The sequence below is a fragment of the Hyperolius riggenbachi genome, chromosome 4 (assembly GCF_040937935.1).
Source record: "Hyperolius riggenbachi isolate aHypRig1 chromosome 4, aHypRig1.pri, whole genome shotgun sequence".
NCBI classification, from domain to species: domain Eukaryota; kingdom Metazoa; phylum Chordata; class Amphibia; order Anura; family Hyperoliidae; genus Hyperolius; species Hyperolius riggenbachi.
In genome coordinates this window covers 70924216-70939435 of record NC_090649.1, presented here as the reverse complement: position 1 = coordinate 70939435, position 15220 = coordinate 70924216, and the positions used below count along the sequence as shown (strand labels likewise).

General features: G+C 45.0%; 1 protein-coding gene across 2 annotated transcripts in view; it reads left to right on the top strand.

Moving 5' to 3' along the window:
* Positions 1–15220, top strand: part of CD2AP (CD2 associated protein) — a 165282-nt gene that overhangs the window by 111820 nt on the left and 38242 nt on the right. For both annotated transcript variants that reach the window (XM_068280202.1, XM_068280203.1), the window contains 2 exons: positions 12481–12680; positions 13386–13473. In XM_068280202.1, coding sequence (XP_068136303.1) covers positions 12481–12680; positions 13386–13473 — 288 coding nt within the window. The remainder of the gene's footprint in view (positions 1–12480; positions 12681–13385; positions 13474–15220) is intronic.

The window sequence follows — 15220 nt, the reverse complement described above, 5'->3', positions numbered from 1 at the left end:
ACCTTTCTCAGAACCATTGACACCCCACGAGGTGAGATCTTGCGTGGAGCCCCAGAGCGAGGTCGATCGATGGTCATTTTCTGCTCCTTCTATTTTCGAACAATCGCACCAACAGTTGTCACCTTCTCTCCCAGCTTCTTGCTAATGGTTTTGTAGCCCATTCCAGCCTTGTGCAGGTCTACAATTTTGTCTCTGACATCCTTGAACAGCTCTTTGGTCTTTCCCATGTTGGAGAGTTTGGAGTCTGCTTGATTGATTGATTCTGTAGACAGGTGTCTTTTATACAGGTGACTAGTTAAGACAGGTGTCCTTAATGAGGGTGACTAATTGAGTAGAAGTGTCTAACCACTCTGTGGGAGCCAGAACTCTTAATGGTTGGTTGGGGTTCAAAAACTTATTTCACTCAATGAAATGCAAATCAGTTGCTATCTTTTATTTAAGGTTATTTTTTCGATTTTCCTTTTGATGTGCTATCTGCCACTGTTAAAATAAACCTACGATTGAAATGATACTGTTCTGAGACTTTTCATTTCTTTGTCATTGGACAAACTTACGAAGTCAGTGAGGGGTCAAATAATTATTTCCTCCACTGTATGTATTTTGTACTCGTATTGCTGGATGTCATGCTGTACAATGTCTTAAACTTCTCATGTATATATGTTCCCCAATATTTGTTTTGTACTGTGTACAGCATTATGGGAAGTGTTTAGTGCTATATAAATAAATAAAAAAATATGTGCAATATATTGAAACTAGGCTTTTGAACGTGGTGTATGTTTGGCTCTAGAAAAGCAAGCCTAGCATACGGCTTGAAGGACTCTTGAAGTGAGATGCATATGGAGGCAGCCATATTTCCTTCCTTTGCTATTCCTCTGCCTCTAATACTTTTTGTGCGTGAAAAAAGGGCCCGGCTGAATAACGAAATGGCGCCGGTGGATAACGAAATCTGATGACGATAAACATCGTTGTCAAACTTTACCGATACATACCATTGTAAAAACAGATGGGAAATAATAATAAGATATTAACTTTACGAAACGTTACGTAATTTAACACTACAGCTTAACCCAACCCTACTCTCACACAGAACCCTCCCCTGGTGGTGCCTTAGACTAACCACTCCCCTAGTGGCACCTAACACTAACCACCCCCCGGTGGTGCCTAACCCTAACCAACCCACCGGTGGTGCCTAACCCTAACCACTCCCTCTGCAGAAACACCCTTTTACACATAGAAACGATAATATATTTGATAACGTACATACAAACAATAGTATGCCAAAAACTATAACGTTGCTACCTTCGAAAACGATAACATACTTCAAAAACTGTAATGTTCTCATGTTAACGATATTTATCGCGGTGCCCTTTTTTTCTGCTTTTTTTGCCCTATTAACGATAATTGCATTAGAGTCTATGGCAGCGCCCTTTTAGTCCACCCTCAGCCGGTGCCTTTTTTTCCTGTTACCTTTTAGGGCCCGTTTCCACTATCGCGAATCCGCATGCGTTGCCCGCATGCGGATTCGCACAGTCAGTACAAGTGGATGGGGCTGTTTACACTTGTGCGTTTCCCCGCACGTTTTTCTGTGCAGAAAAAATCTGCATGGTAGGGTCTTCAGAATTCGCCTGCGTGTGGAATGCAGGCGAATCGCACGCAATGTATTTAATAGGGAAATCGCATGCGTTTTCCCCATGCGTTTTTTGCCGTGATTTTGCATGCGATTTCGCATAGGTATTAATGTTAATTTACACAGGCAGTGACATGGTTAAATTCGCATACAGCCTTACCTATGCGAAATCGCATGCGAAATCGCGGCAAAAAACGCATGCGGAATCGCACCCGCATGCGATTTGCCTGCGGTGATTCGTTGGCGATTCCGCAACGCTATAGTGGAAACAGTCTTAGATCCTGAACAAGCATGCAGATTAGTTGTTTGCCTGGATTTGCAATATGCTTGTTATAGGTGTGAGACACTACTGACCAGAAAGAACATCAGAGCAGCTGGGCAACTGGTATTGTGTAAAAGGAAATAAATATTGCAGCCTTCGTATACCTCTTACTTCAGGTATCCTATTAAGAGACCTGAGAGAAGGAAACGAGGATTCTTGCTTACCTGGGGCTTCTTTCAACCACCTATGGTCTATCCGCTCCCTCGATGTCCTCCCGTTTGGATTGCAGCTGTCCAGTCCGTGATCCAGCTGGATTGCGGACTACTAGGCAGGTGATGTTCCAGGCCATGTGCTTCCTCCATCACTGTCTCCTGGCTAGGAGCGCTCTGCACTCACTAGCACGGTTACAGGTCTTAACCCTCCTGGCGGTTTATCAAAATCCGCCAGGGGGCAACAAAGCCGTGTTTTTTAGTTTTTTATTTATTTTTTTTTGTCATGTAGCGAGACAGGGTCTCGCTACATGATAGCCGCTGCTCAGCGGTATCCCCCCAGCCCCTCCGATCGCCTCCGGTGATCGGAGATCAGGAGATCCCATTCAAAGAACGGGATCGCCTGGAGGGCTTCCCCCGTCACCATGGCGACGGGCGGGATGACGTCATCGACGTCGTGACGTCAAAGGGGACTCCGATCCACCCCACAGCGCTGCCTGGCACTGATTGGCCAGGCAGCGCACGGGATCTGGGGGGGGGGGGGGGACTGCGGCGCGACGGATCGGATTTCACACGCAGCTAGCAAAGTGCTAGCTGCCTGTAGCAAAAAAAAAAATGTGCAAATCGGCCCAGCGGGGCCTGAGCGGTGCCTTCCGGTGGCATAGTCCGAGGAAGGTTAATGGTGGAGAAGGTGTAGAGAATTTGCAACTGGTGCAAGGAGAACAGGCTGGTACTTAACACAGCAAAGACTGTCGAGCTAATCGTGGACTTCAGGAGGTCTGCTCCCACCCCACCTCTAATCTATATTGATGGCACCGAGGTGGCCAGAGTGCCCTGCGCCTGCCTTCTGGGCACTACTATCTCCAGCGATCTCAGCTGGAAGCCCAGTGTCACGACCATCCAACGGAAAGCACAGCAGAGACTTTACTTCCTCCAGCAGCTAAGGAAGGTCGGCATGACCAAAGAAATTATGACCAGCTTCTAGTCCGCCACCACTGAGTCAATCCTCTGCCCTTCCATCTTGGTCTGGTATGCCGGCGCCACCGCCAGCGACAAGTTCAAACTACAGAGGGTCATCAGGTCGGCAGAGAGGGTCATCGGGCGCCCCCTCCCCTCACTTGCACTACTGCACAACAAGAGACTGAAATCCAGGGAATTGAGGATCGCCAATGATCCCTCGCACCCAGGCCACCGTTACTTCAGGTTGCTCCCTCTGGGCTGGAGACTTCGAGCCATCCCCACAAAGACCGCTAGACACAAACTCCTTCTTCCCATCGGCTGTCAGCCACCTGAATTCCCTCCACTTACTCCCATCAGTGCAAGCCCAAACAAGCTGGGGGGGCGGGCTGCGCCACGCCCGATCAGTCAACTGAAGCAACCACCTCACAAGGCTAACTGCTGGTCATCTTTAGGCCACTAAATGAACTTTGATGTATGTATGATGTAAAACGCACAATGTAATCTATCTCTGTCGCTATGCATTCTTCTCTGTCTTCTTCCTGAGCTATATGTATGTGCCAAAAATAATTCCGGGCATGATCGCTCATGCTTGGCGAAATAAATGATTCTGATTCCTTTTGAACTGCCCATGTGCAGAACACTTAAAGGAATCATCAGGCAAGGAAAAAAAATGAGTTTCACTTACCTGGGGCTTCTACCAGCCCCTTGCATCCATCCTGTGCCCTTTTAGTCACTCACTGCTGCTCCAGTCCCCCGCCACCAGCTAGTTTCGTTTTTGCACACCTCGGGGTCGGTGGGCCACATTGCGTACATTTTTACGAATTCCCGCTAGTGCAAGAACATTAATGCATAAATTTTTTCACGTTAGCAGTGCAACGCTAAAAAATGTTCGCGTTGCAACTCTAACGCTAAAATGTATTAGAGATGCACCACTAACGCGAAAAAATTTATGCGTTAATGTTTCTCCACTAGGGGGTATGTGTAAAAATGTACGCAGTGCGGCCCGCCGACCTTGAGGTCGGCAAAAACAAGACTAGCTGGCGGCTGGGGACTGGAGCAGCAGTGAGTGACTACGAGGGCACAGTATGGCTGCATGGGGCAGGGAGAAGCCCCAGGTAAGTGAAACTCATATTTTTTCTTTTGCCTGACGATTCCTTTAAAGGGCATACGTGACCAGGACCAGCATTACATGCAGTAGTCCACAACTGAGCTGAGCCTTGGGCTTTAATGGGGTTGCAGTGTTCTCCCCAGGCTCTTTTAGCTGGGTTCTCTACCCGGCTAGTTTTGGTGAGCACCCGGCTGTCATCGGCTCACCACCTCCGCAGCTGTAAGCAGAGTTGTGCAGAAAAGCTCCGGCCTTCCATTTTCTCATCTCACACCACCCGGCTACTTTTTCATGCCACCCTGCTTGAAAAAAAAATTCTGGGGAGAACACTGAGGTTGCCTGTGGCATAACGGAGGGGACCAGGAGGGCATTGAGAGAGCTGCCAGACCACAGGGGGCTGGAAGAAGCTCCAGGTAAGTAAAAATCCAGTGTGTGTGTGTGTGTTGCGCTAAAGTTAGCCATTTAATGGTTTTAGGCTGGTTTCACAGTGGGACGTTAAAGTCCTATGTTACAGCAGCCAGTAATGCAGCCTGACTCACAGCACTGTAAAAATCAATTGTGCTGTTCACAGTGCCCACGTTGCGTTGCATAGTAACGCAGCACGTTTAAACAAAGTGCTGCATGCTGTGCATTATACTGGCTAAGCCACGTTAGACTGTTTGCACATGCTCAGTAATGCTGGAGGAAGAGTTCTCCCCTCCTCCTCTGCCAGCCACATGGCTAATTAATATTCACTGCACTGCAGAGACTCATGGTAGGACTGTAGTGTTGTCCGGATCATGAACGAATCGTTCATTTGATCCAGATCTTTTTTGTCGAATCATCCGGATCATCACAATGAAAGATTCGGTTCACAGTGGATGTCTGTCTGGAGGAAACAGGAACATACAGAATGTACAGTGCAGGGAAAGTCCTGTCCTGCTAGTCATTTCACCCAGTCGGCTTCCCTAGTAAAATGATTCAAATGATTCTGTTCAAAGATCCGGATCTTTTCAATGATCCGAATCCTTAAAAAGATCCGGACTTCCCATCACTATCCTGGCTATCGGCGGCTCTCCGGCTGTTCACGGAGACACCCTCCGTGAACTGACATGGAAAGGCCGCTCGATCGAGCGGCCGTTTCCATGGTAACCCGCAGACGACCAGTTTACGCCAATCGGCGTTAGCTGGTCGTCAAGAGGTTAAGACACACCTCCTTAAAAAAATGTATGTGTGTGTGTGCACTGTGTGTGTGTGTGCACTGTGTGTGTGTGTGCACTGTGTGTGTGTGCAGTGTGTGTGTGTGTGTGTGTGTGTGTGTGTGTGTGTGTGTGTGTGTGTGTGTGTGTGTGTGTGTGCATGTGTATGTATGTGTGTGTGTGTGTGTATGTGCAGTGTGTGTGTGTGTGTGTGTGTGTGTGTGTGTGTGTGTGTGTGTGTGTGTATGACAGTGTGTGTATGTGCAGTGTGTGTGTGTGTGTGTGTGTGTGTGTGTTGCGCTAAAGTTAGCCATTTAATGGTTTTAGGCTGGTTTCACAGTGGGACGTTAAAGTCCTATGTTACAGCAGCCAGTAATGCAGCCTGACTCACAGCACTGTAAAAATCAATTGTGCTGTTCACAGTGCCCACGTTGCGTTGCATAGTAACGCAGCACGTTTAAACAAAGTGCTGCATGCTGTACATTATACTGGGCTAAGCCACGTTAGACTGTTTGCACATGCTCAGTAATGCTGGAGGAAGAGGTCTCCCCTCCTCCTCTGCCAGCCACATGGCTAATTAATATTCACTGCACTGCAGAGACTCATGGTAGGACTGTAGTGTTGTCTGGATCATGAACGAATCGTTCATTTGATCCAGATCTTTTTTGTCGAATCATCCGGATCATCACAATGAAAGATTCGGTTCACAGTGGATGTCTGTCTGGAGGAAACAGGAACATACAGAATGTACAGTGCAGGGAAAGTCCTGTCCTGCTAGTCATTTCACCCAGTCGGCTTCCCTAGTAAAATGATTCAAATGATTCTGTTCAAAGATCCGGATCTTTTCAATGATCCGAATCCTTAAAAAGATCCGGACTTCCCATCACTATCCTGGAGCGGCTGCTTTGAGAGCCACATAACGCGGCTCAATCTGACGTCCAGCTTCAACACCACCATGCGTTGCATTAGGGGCACGTTATGCGACCATAACGTCTTGGTGTGTAAGTAGCCTTAGTGTATTTGATCTTCAATCTGCTGAAGCCATTGAGTTGATCAAAAATTATCATCAATTGAGCAATTGGTAGCAATTGAGTAATAGGCCTGTAGTTATTCATCTTGTGTGTGGAGGGATGGAGGAAGTTTGTGTGGCAGATAAGACTAGGCAGATCTCTGCAGAAGAGGTCCACAACATCGCGGGATACCGGCACACGCTTGTGATTTTTGCCCAAAATTATCGGGAACCATCCTTTCAGCTGATGAGAATCTAATGGTTTTTTTTATGTTGTTTTAGCCTCTAATTTGTGGCTTTCTGCTCTTCATGAAACTACAACAGTTTGCTTATTGTTTTCAGTGTTAACCACTGAGAGACTTGAGTCACTGGTGTGTTCAAGAGCACAGTATGTTTACAGCAGCTTTTCTCAGCGAAAGTGGAAGTTCCCTTTAAATTCCAGCTGATACTGCACTTTTTTAAAGTTTAGGAAGTCGTTTCAGGGCCATTTCCCAGAACCTGGCGTTGCCAGACTTCTATTTTCAGCTCCCTTAACGGGACTAGAGTGCTGTGCCATGGTGAAGGGCAGTGCTTATTTCTCAGTATAAATGCAGAAGCTTAAAGGTCAGAGTTCAGCAGATCATACAGCTTAACACAGCCATGCTACACTTACAGATCTGCATAAAGTGTTACAGAATTATTATTTCTTATATATAGCGACATCTTCTGTAGCACTGTACATAGTGCTAAACAAATATTGGGGAGTATAGACACACCAGAAGTTCAATAATCCGCACAATCCACAATAATCTCAGTGTTCTCCCCAGGCTATTTTAGCCGGGTGCTCCACTTTAGTGGCTAATTTTGGTGAGCACCCGGCTGTCATCAGCTCACCTACTTATCCTCCTCCTATGCTGTAAACAGAGTTGCACCATTCCTGCATTGCTCCCTCGCACCCCACTCGGCTACTTTTACATGCCGCACGGCTGGAAAAAAACTTCTGGTGAGAACACTGAATCTGTTCAATAATCTCCAGCAATACAAATACATAGCTGATGTGTGGTGTGAGACATCTCCAATACTGGTACATGTTCAAATGATAACTTCATCAGAATAAAGCTCAGTACTCGCCTGAAGATGGTTTGGGGGAACCTCAAAGTGACGCCTCCAGATGAATGAGGGTCCCCAATCCATCCTCCTACCCGCAGGAACATGCAACTGGCGCAAACGGGAAGTCAATCGATCGCGGTACTTTGCGTGGAAGTTGTTGGTGTTTTTAAAGATCCGATCCACTGTTAGTGCCACTAAATCGCCAAACGTTGTTTGTCTAATTGCGCTCCTGTACCCTAATTGCGCTAATTGCGCTCCTGTAAAAGATCATTGGTCATTGAAAAAATTGCTGCAAAAATCGCATAGTGGGTACAGGGCCTTAAACGCTAGGAGGAGGTCCCTGCCCTTTCAAGCTTACAGTCTAGACTCTAGAGGAATGTGCAGAATGTGACTTTGTATCAGCGAGAGCTGTCCACAGTGGTGGGTAAGCGGCTGCAGCTTCAAATTTTGAGTGGAAGGCATGATGGCTGGTGGTGCCCATTTGGTTGATCAAAATCAATGTTTGTATGGCGAATTTTAGTTTTTTGCCAAACTCGGGTATTAAAATTCAGGCTAACTAGTTCAGCAATGATAGGAACCAAAAGTAAACATCACAAACCGAACTAGTGGCTTATTTAAAGCGACACTGAAGCGAAAAAAAAATATGATGAATTTGTTGTGTACTATGAATAATTACTAGAAGATTAGCAGCAAAGAAAATATTCTCATACTTTTATTTTCAGGTATATAGTGTTTTTTCTAACATTGCATCATTCTCTAATATGTGCAGATTACACAACACTCAGCATTCAAAATGAGTCTTTCAGAGCAGTCTGTGAAGTAATGACCTCTCCTCTGGCAGAGGAAAAGTAAATAGTCCAGGAACAGTTGAGATAATAAAAGTCAGATAACAGCCCTCTCCACCACTAACTTAGTCGGAGAGCTTAATGGCTTGTTTGCATAGAGATAACAACTGGAGTTTCTCAACTCTTCCTGTACTGGAAACAATTAGACTGATGTATCTGATCTTAATGTTTTATTTCTTAGCTGTGCTACACATACAAATCATAATATCATCATTTTTTTTCCGCTTCAGTGTCTCTTTAAAAGAAAAACTGCAAGCTTTTATCTTGTAAGCCTTTTTCAGACTCTATTGCTGTTCACTGATGATGATAGAACAAACGCTCAGAAGGCGGTAGGGAGATTTTTTTTTTTTTGCAAAAATAAGTTTCATCCGGATTAATTACAAAGAACTTGAAAGGATTGTGGGGTTTTTATGGCAAATCGATAAGGCACATTGGCCTCAATTCACTAAGCTTATCTCCTGTCTTTAATAACTCTTCTAGAGTTGTTACCATGGTGATAAGGCATGTAGTATTCAGGAAACATTTTACCTCAGGCAAACCTAAAGTTAACTCTTCTGTCTTTAAGTTAACTCTTTAATCCTTAAAATAACTCCAAAGTTAAAGACAGGCTGTTCATTAACTGCATGTGAAAATAACTACAGAGGAGGTAAATTAACTACAGAGGAGGTAACGTAAGGAATGAAGAGATAAGATAACTCTCTCACTGTGTGGTGGTAAGTTTTCTCTTGCCTTATTATCTCCAGCATGATCTTAGTGAATTGAGGCCAACTCAGGCTGACATGGAGAGCTTTTTTACAGACACTATACTGTTCACTGTATGCTGCTGGAAACTGTATGTTACAGAGCAGGGGTGGCACTTGGGGGGTGCACAGTGATTTCCAGGGGGGGAGGCAGTGCCCCAGCGTGCTCTAATGTAGCGCCACCCATGGCTGTCTATGCACACCATGAGGCCAGGCACTTTAATAAATCTGCCACAGTGTGCTCTATCAACTTCAATAAAGAATGGTCTTGCTGTGTATTTACTGCTGTTCATGATAATTATAGCTACTCATAAGAGCACAGTTCAAGCTTGTCATCTGGATACTCAGCGAGTCACTGTATGGCCGTGTCCAGCACGATTGTCCTTGGAACAGCTACCGTCCGGTTTGACACCATTAGTGGCTTTCTCGTTTAACACGCAGTGCGGAACCAATAGGAATCGCTCCTGCTGTCCATTAGACCTAAATAAGCAATGTTTAAAGTGAACCGAGCATCATTTTTAACTCCCAAAGCAGTTCTATAGCAAATTAAAAATTCTAAAAACGTGGTTTATTATTTAAAAAAAAAACTCATTTTCCCTCATCTTTTTACACTGACTGATCGACTTATTTCCATCTGAAATCGTTCAATTCCGTCGATCTGTCCAGGAGGAAAATTTTGCTTGATCGCCGGTGGGTCAGGAGTGTGTCATTAGCAGCGTTCGATTTGGGGACCACTGACGCAGCAATGATGTCACCTGTCTGCTGGCGCGAGTCCCCGAGTCCCTGCTGTCCCTTTCTCCGGCTGGCCTTCATCATCATCTCTTCACTTCCTATCCCAACCTGTGACCAGCAGAAGTTCTAACAGTAGAGGGCACTCTAATGTTTGAATTTCCCCTTCTGACAGGACGGGGCAGGAAGTGAAGAGAGTATGAAGGCGGCCACCCGGAGAAAGGGACAGCACGGACCCGGGGACTGATGCCAGCGGACAGGTCATGTATTGCTGCAGCCAGCAGGAGACCAAATGGGGGCGGCGAGCAGGCGGCAGCTCCACAGGTTGTGAATCGATTCCATGCTGAAATCTATTCAAAATCTGTGTACATTGTATGGGCAGCTAATAGATCCCTCTGTGATCAGATTAGATCAGAGAGGGATCAATCTGTTGGTCGATCTGGTGGCAATCGTCAGTGTATGGCTGCATTTAGACAAGCTTATAATTGCCAATTAACTTCTGTCTGCTGTGCCTCCCCGATGGAATCCTCCACACTGTACACATTGCAGAATGCGAGCTATATTATTATTGTTTTTTTTCATTTTCATTTTATTTATTTATATAGCGCCGACACAGCGCTGTACAGAGTATATATTGTCTTGTCACTAACTGTCCCTCAGAGGAGCTCACAATCTGATCCCTACCATAGTTATGTCTATGTATGTATCGTGTAGTGTAAGAATTGTAGTCTAGGGCCAATTTAGGTGGAAGCCAATTAACTTACAGTGGTGTGAAAAACTATTTGCCCCCTTCCTGATTTCTTATTCTTTTGCATGTTTGTCACTTAAATGTTTCTGCTCATCAAAAACCATTAACTATTAGTCAAAGATAACATAATTGAACACAAAATGCAGTTTTAAATGATGGTTTTTATTATTTAGTGAGGAAAAAAAACTCAAAACCTACATGGCCCTGTGTGAAAAAGTGATTGCCCCCCTTGTTAAAAAATAACTTAACTGTGGTTTATCACACCTGAGTTCAATTTCTGTAGTCACCCCCAGGCCTGATTACTGCCACACCTGTTTCAATCAAGAAATCACTTAAATAGGAGCTATCTGACATAGAGAAGTAGACCAAAAGCACCTCAAAAGCTAGACATCATGCCAAGATCCAAAGAAATTCTAGAACAAATGAGAACAAAAGTACTGTAATTGAGATCTATCAGTCTGGTAAAGGTTATAAAGCCATTTCTAAATCTGTGGGACTCCAGCGAACCACAGTGAGAGCCATTATCCACAAATGGCAAAAACATGGAACAGTGATGAACCTTCCCAGGAGTGGCCGGCCGACCAAAATTACCCCAAGAGCGCAGAGAAAACTCATCCGAGAGGCCACAAAAGACCCCAGGACAACATCTAAAGAACTGCAGGCCTCACTTGCCTCAATTAAGGTCAGTGTTCACGACTCCACCATAAGAAAGAGACTGGGCAAAAATGGCCTGCATGGCAGATATCCAAGGCGCAAACCACTTTTAAGCAAAAAGAACATTAAGGCTCGTCTCAATTTTGCTAAAAAAACATCTCAATGATTGCCAAGACTTGTGGGAAAATACCTTGTGGACCGCCGAGACAAAAGTTGAACTTTTTGGAAGGTGTGTGTCCTGTTAAATCTGTTGTAGAAGTAACACAGCATTTCAGCAAAAGAACATCATACCAACAGTACAATATGGTGGTGGTAGTGTGATGGTCTGGGGTTGTTTTGCTGCTTCAGGACCTAAAAGGCTTGCTGTGATAGATGGAACCATGAATTCTACTGTCTACCAAAAAATCCTGAAGGAGAATGTCCAGCCATCTGTTCGTCAACTCAAGCTGAAGCGATCTTGGGTGCTGCAGCAGGACAATGACCCAAAAGACACCAGCAAATCCACCTCTGAATGGCTGAAGAAAAACAAAATGAAGACTTTGGAGTGGCCTAGTCAAAGCCCTGACCTGAATCCTATTGAGGTGTTGTGGCATGACCTTAAAAAGGCAGTTCATGCTAGAAAACCCTCAAATAAAGCTGAATTACAACAATTCTGCAAAGATGAGTGGGACAAAATTCCTCCAGAGCGCTGTAAAAGACTTGTTGCAAGTTATCGCAAACGCTTGATTGCAGTTATTGCTGCTAAGGGTGGCCCAACCAGTTATTAGGCTCAGGGGGCAATTTCTTTTTCACACAGGGCCATGTAGGTTTTGAGTTTTTTTTCTCACTAAATAATAAAAACCATCATTTAAAACTGCATTTTGTGTTCAATTATGTTATCTTTAACTAATGGTTAACGGTTTTTGATGAGCAGAAACATTTAAGTGTGACAAACATGCAAAAGGATAAGAAATCAGGAAGGGGGCAAATAGTTTTTCACACCACTGTATCTGTATGTTTCTGGGATGTGCGAGGAAACTGGAGTACCCGGAGGAAACCCACACAGACACAAGGAGAACATACAAACTCCTTACAGATATTTGACCTGGCTGGGATTCAAACCAGGGACCCAGCGCTGCAAGGCGAGAGCGCTAACCAGTACTCCACCGTGCTGCCCACTACACCACATTATTGCCCACTACGCCACAGTGCTTTCATGACGTAATGCATGCCCTATAATGTATCTTTGATTATTTCCACTACAAAGAGCATATTGTAGAGATAAATGCGTGCAGCAGTCTGACTTGACCAATAACAAGCACTTTGCTGTCTACCTCTTCTGGCAGAACCTCCTGCAGCCCCTGCTGGTGCTTCCCCTGCGTCACCTGTACTATCTCCAACCAATAATGTGGAGGGATCTCCTATAGGCGTCGCCCAGCCAAAGAAAGTCATGGGAGTCGGCTTTGGAGACATTTTCAAAGAAGGCTCTGTGAGGCTCAAGCCGAGATTACCAGTAGCAGACCCTGAAATCAAGAAGCCAGAAAAGGTGAGAGGAGCGTCCCGCTTACTGCGGCTGCACAGTCACTTGTTATGTACTTGAGTAAAGATCACAGGGACTATGGCAGACTTAAAGTGGTGTGAAACTCAGCATTTTCTCTTTGCTCTAAAAGATTATTTACAGCATACATTCTACCACAAAAAAATAGAATTGTAGCAGAACAGCATTCAAACAGTTAAACACAGCGCTTTGTTCTTCACTGGAAAGCTCCTTGCTTCACTGGGCAGCTTCTGGCTGCATCCGAAGAGGTGAGAACATTATCTTTTGTTTACATTCCTTTGTCAGAAACATTTAGTATACAGCCAGCAGTGTGCTGAAACTGAAAAGTACTGAGCTGAGAAGTAGAAAGAGCTGAGAAGTGATGACTAGATGGATTTTAATATATCAATACAGCAGCTAAATGGATTTTAATATATCAATACAGCAGCTATGCAGTAAAATGCAATGGCAGCTTTCACAGCAGATAAACTGTACTTTGGGAATTTGTAGACAGACAATATTACTTGTTCACAAAAGGAAATAGGATAACTGCACGTGTAATAAAAAGTTGGAAAACACATTTTTATTGAATGTTACGTTTATCCCACTTCAAGGTTTAGATTTGCTACTCAACTTTTTTTTCTTTACTTTTTTTTTTATTATTTAAATGTGTGTCTTGGAGAAGTATTGACTATTATTCCATGTGTTTGGCAGCCATCACCTACCCCACAACCAGCAGCAAAGGTGTCTCGCACCACAAGCTCGGAACTACCAAGAACGGAGGTAGACGGCAAACCCAAAGGTAACGTGTGTTCTGTGAATGGGACAGGCTAATCCTTTTTTTTTTTTTTGTTTGTTTTTTTTTTGTTATCTTGTAATTGCATAGCCTGTGCTTACATTTGCTTTTTAAGGGATATATTGCTTAAAGGAGATGAATGGATGCAAGACATTTATTCTTCCCTGGGGCTTCCACCAGCCCCCTTCAGGCTGGGCTGCCGTGCCGTCTCTCCGGTCGTCTGCTAGCCATCCTGGTAGTTCTGCCAGTCGGAGGGCGCCACAAGGAGGCCTACACGTGGCACCCCTGTTGAGATGCAAGTATTTGCGCGGGCCAACTCCTGCAGGAATGGCAGGGAGGTAGCCTTAGATCCTGCATAATCTGGTAGGCGATTGCAGCTTGCAACACTTTGCCATATTCATTAGATGAGTCAGTTGAAATGAGTCATTAGACTTGATGCAGCCAGTATATAAGTCGGGTGAAACTGGTCAGAAGCACACACCTTTCACTCTTCTCAAGTATGCACTGGAAGCCACTGCGCAGGCACACAACACCCCCGGCCATGTGGCCAGGCGCATGTGTGTGCGATCGAGTGTGACCGACAGGAATACCGGAATGGCTAGTGGACGACCAGAGAGACGTCGAGGTAGCCCACAGCCTGAAGGGGGCTGGAGGGGAGCCCCAGGTAAGTATAAATGTTTTGCATAAATTCGTCACAGATTAAAGAAAACCAGCACTTTCCTTTTTCTATTGTAAATCACATAGGAAATGGAGTACAAACTGTTAACGTGACGTTGTGCAACACTACGTTGCTATCAATCACCACTCTTGCTCCGCCCCCATCGAACTTAGATTTACCGACCACTCCAGTCAGATTTTGCCTCCTAGATATCCTAAGACAGAAAACCAAAGTGACACGCAATCAGGTGTTCACAATGATGTCCATTAGAGACAGATTGATCCAAGTTCTTGTGTCCCTTTTCTACAAGATTTTTCATATTTTTTAAAAAAAAAAATCAATTGATTAGTTGGATTGCATGACCGCCGGGCTCTGCTTCCTGTCTCTTCTCTTCTGTGTGCCCAGTGTAATGTCACAAACACTAGAGGCCCCTAGTGGTCACGTAAAGTACATGCCACGGTGCTTGTAGTGTTTACCACGTGACACAGGCACACAGGAGACAAGCTACAAGAAAGAGAGCCTGGCGGTGGAGAGAAGACAGACAGTTGATTTGCTGACTACACTGCGCGGTCCATGGAGGGGAGTGATTGGGGGACCGGCAGGCAGTGCACACAGACATTCAACCGATTTCATGCGAAAATCTTTTAAAAACCTGTGAGTAGCGTGTGTAGTGATTCAATCAGATGGATCCCTCTCTGATCAGATAATGATCTGAGAGGGATCTGATGGCCACATCCACCAGTGTGTGTGATCAGCTTAAAGTGGATCCGAGGTGAACTTTTACTCATTGCACAGTTGTGTTCCTTTCCTATTGTTTATAGGGCATTCCTCAAACCAAATACTTTTTTGTTTTAATACTCTTATTCCCTATAAACTAAATAAACCACACCCACAGGATTTCAGAGCGCTTTGGCAGTAGCAAGGGCTCATGGGAGCTCAGTCTGGGCAGGAGGAGGAGGAGGTGTTACTAGCCATTGATTTCAGAGGCGGAGGGAGGAGGGGGGATTACGTTTTTTTCACAGGCTGAGTGCTCAAGATACAGATAAGCCTGCCTCTGTGTAATGTATACAAACAACATGGCTGCTGTCATTGTAT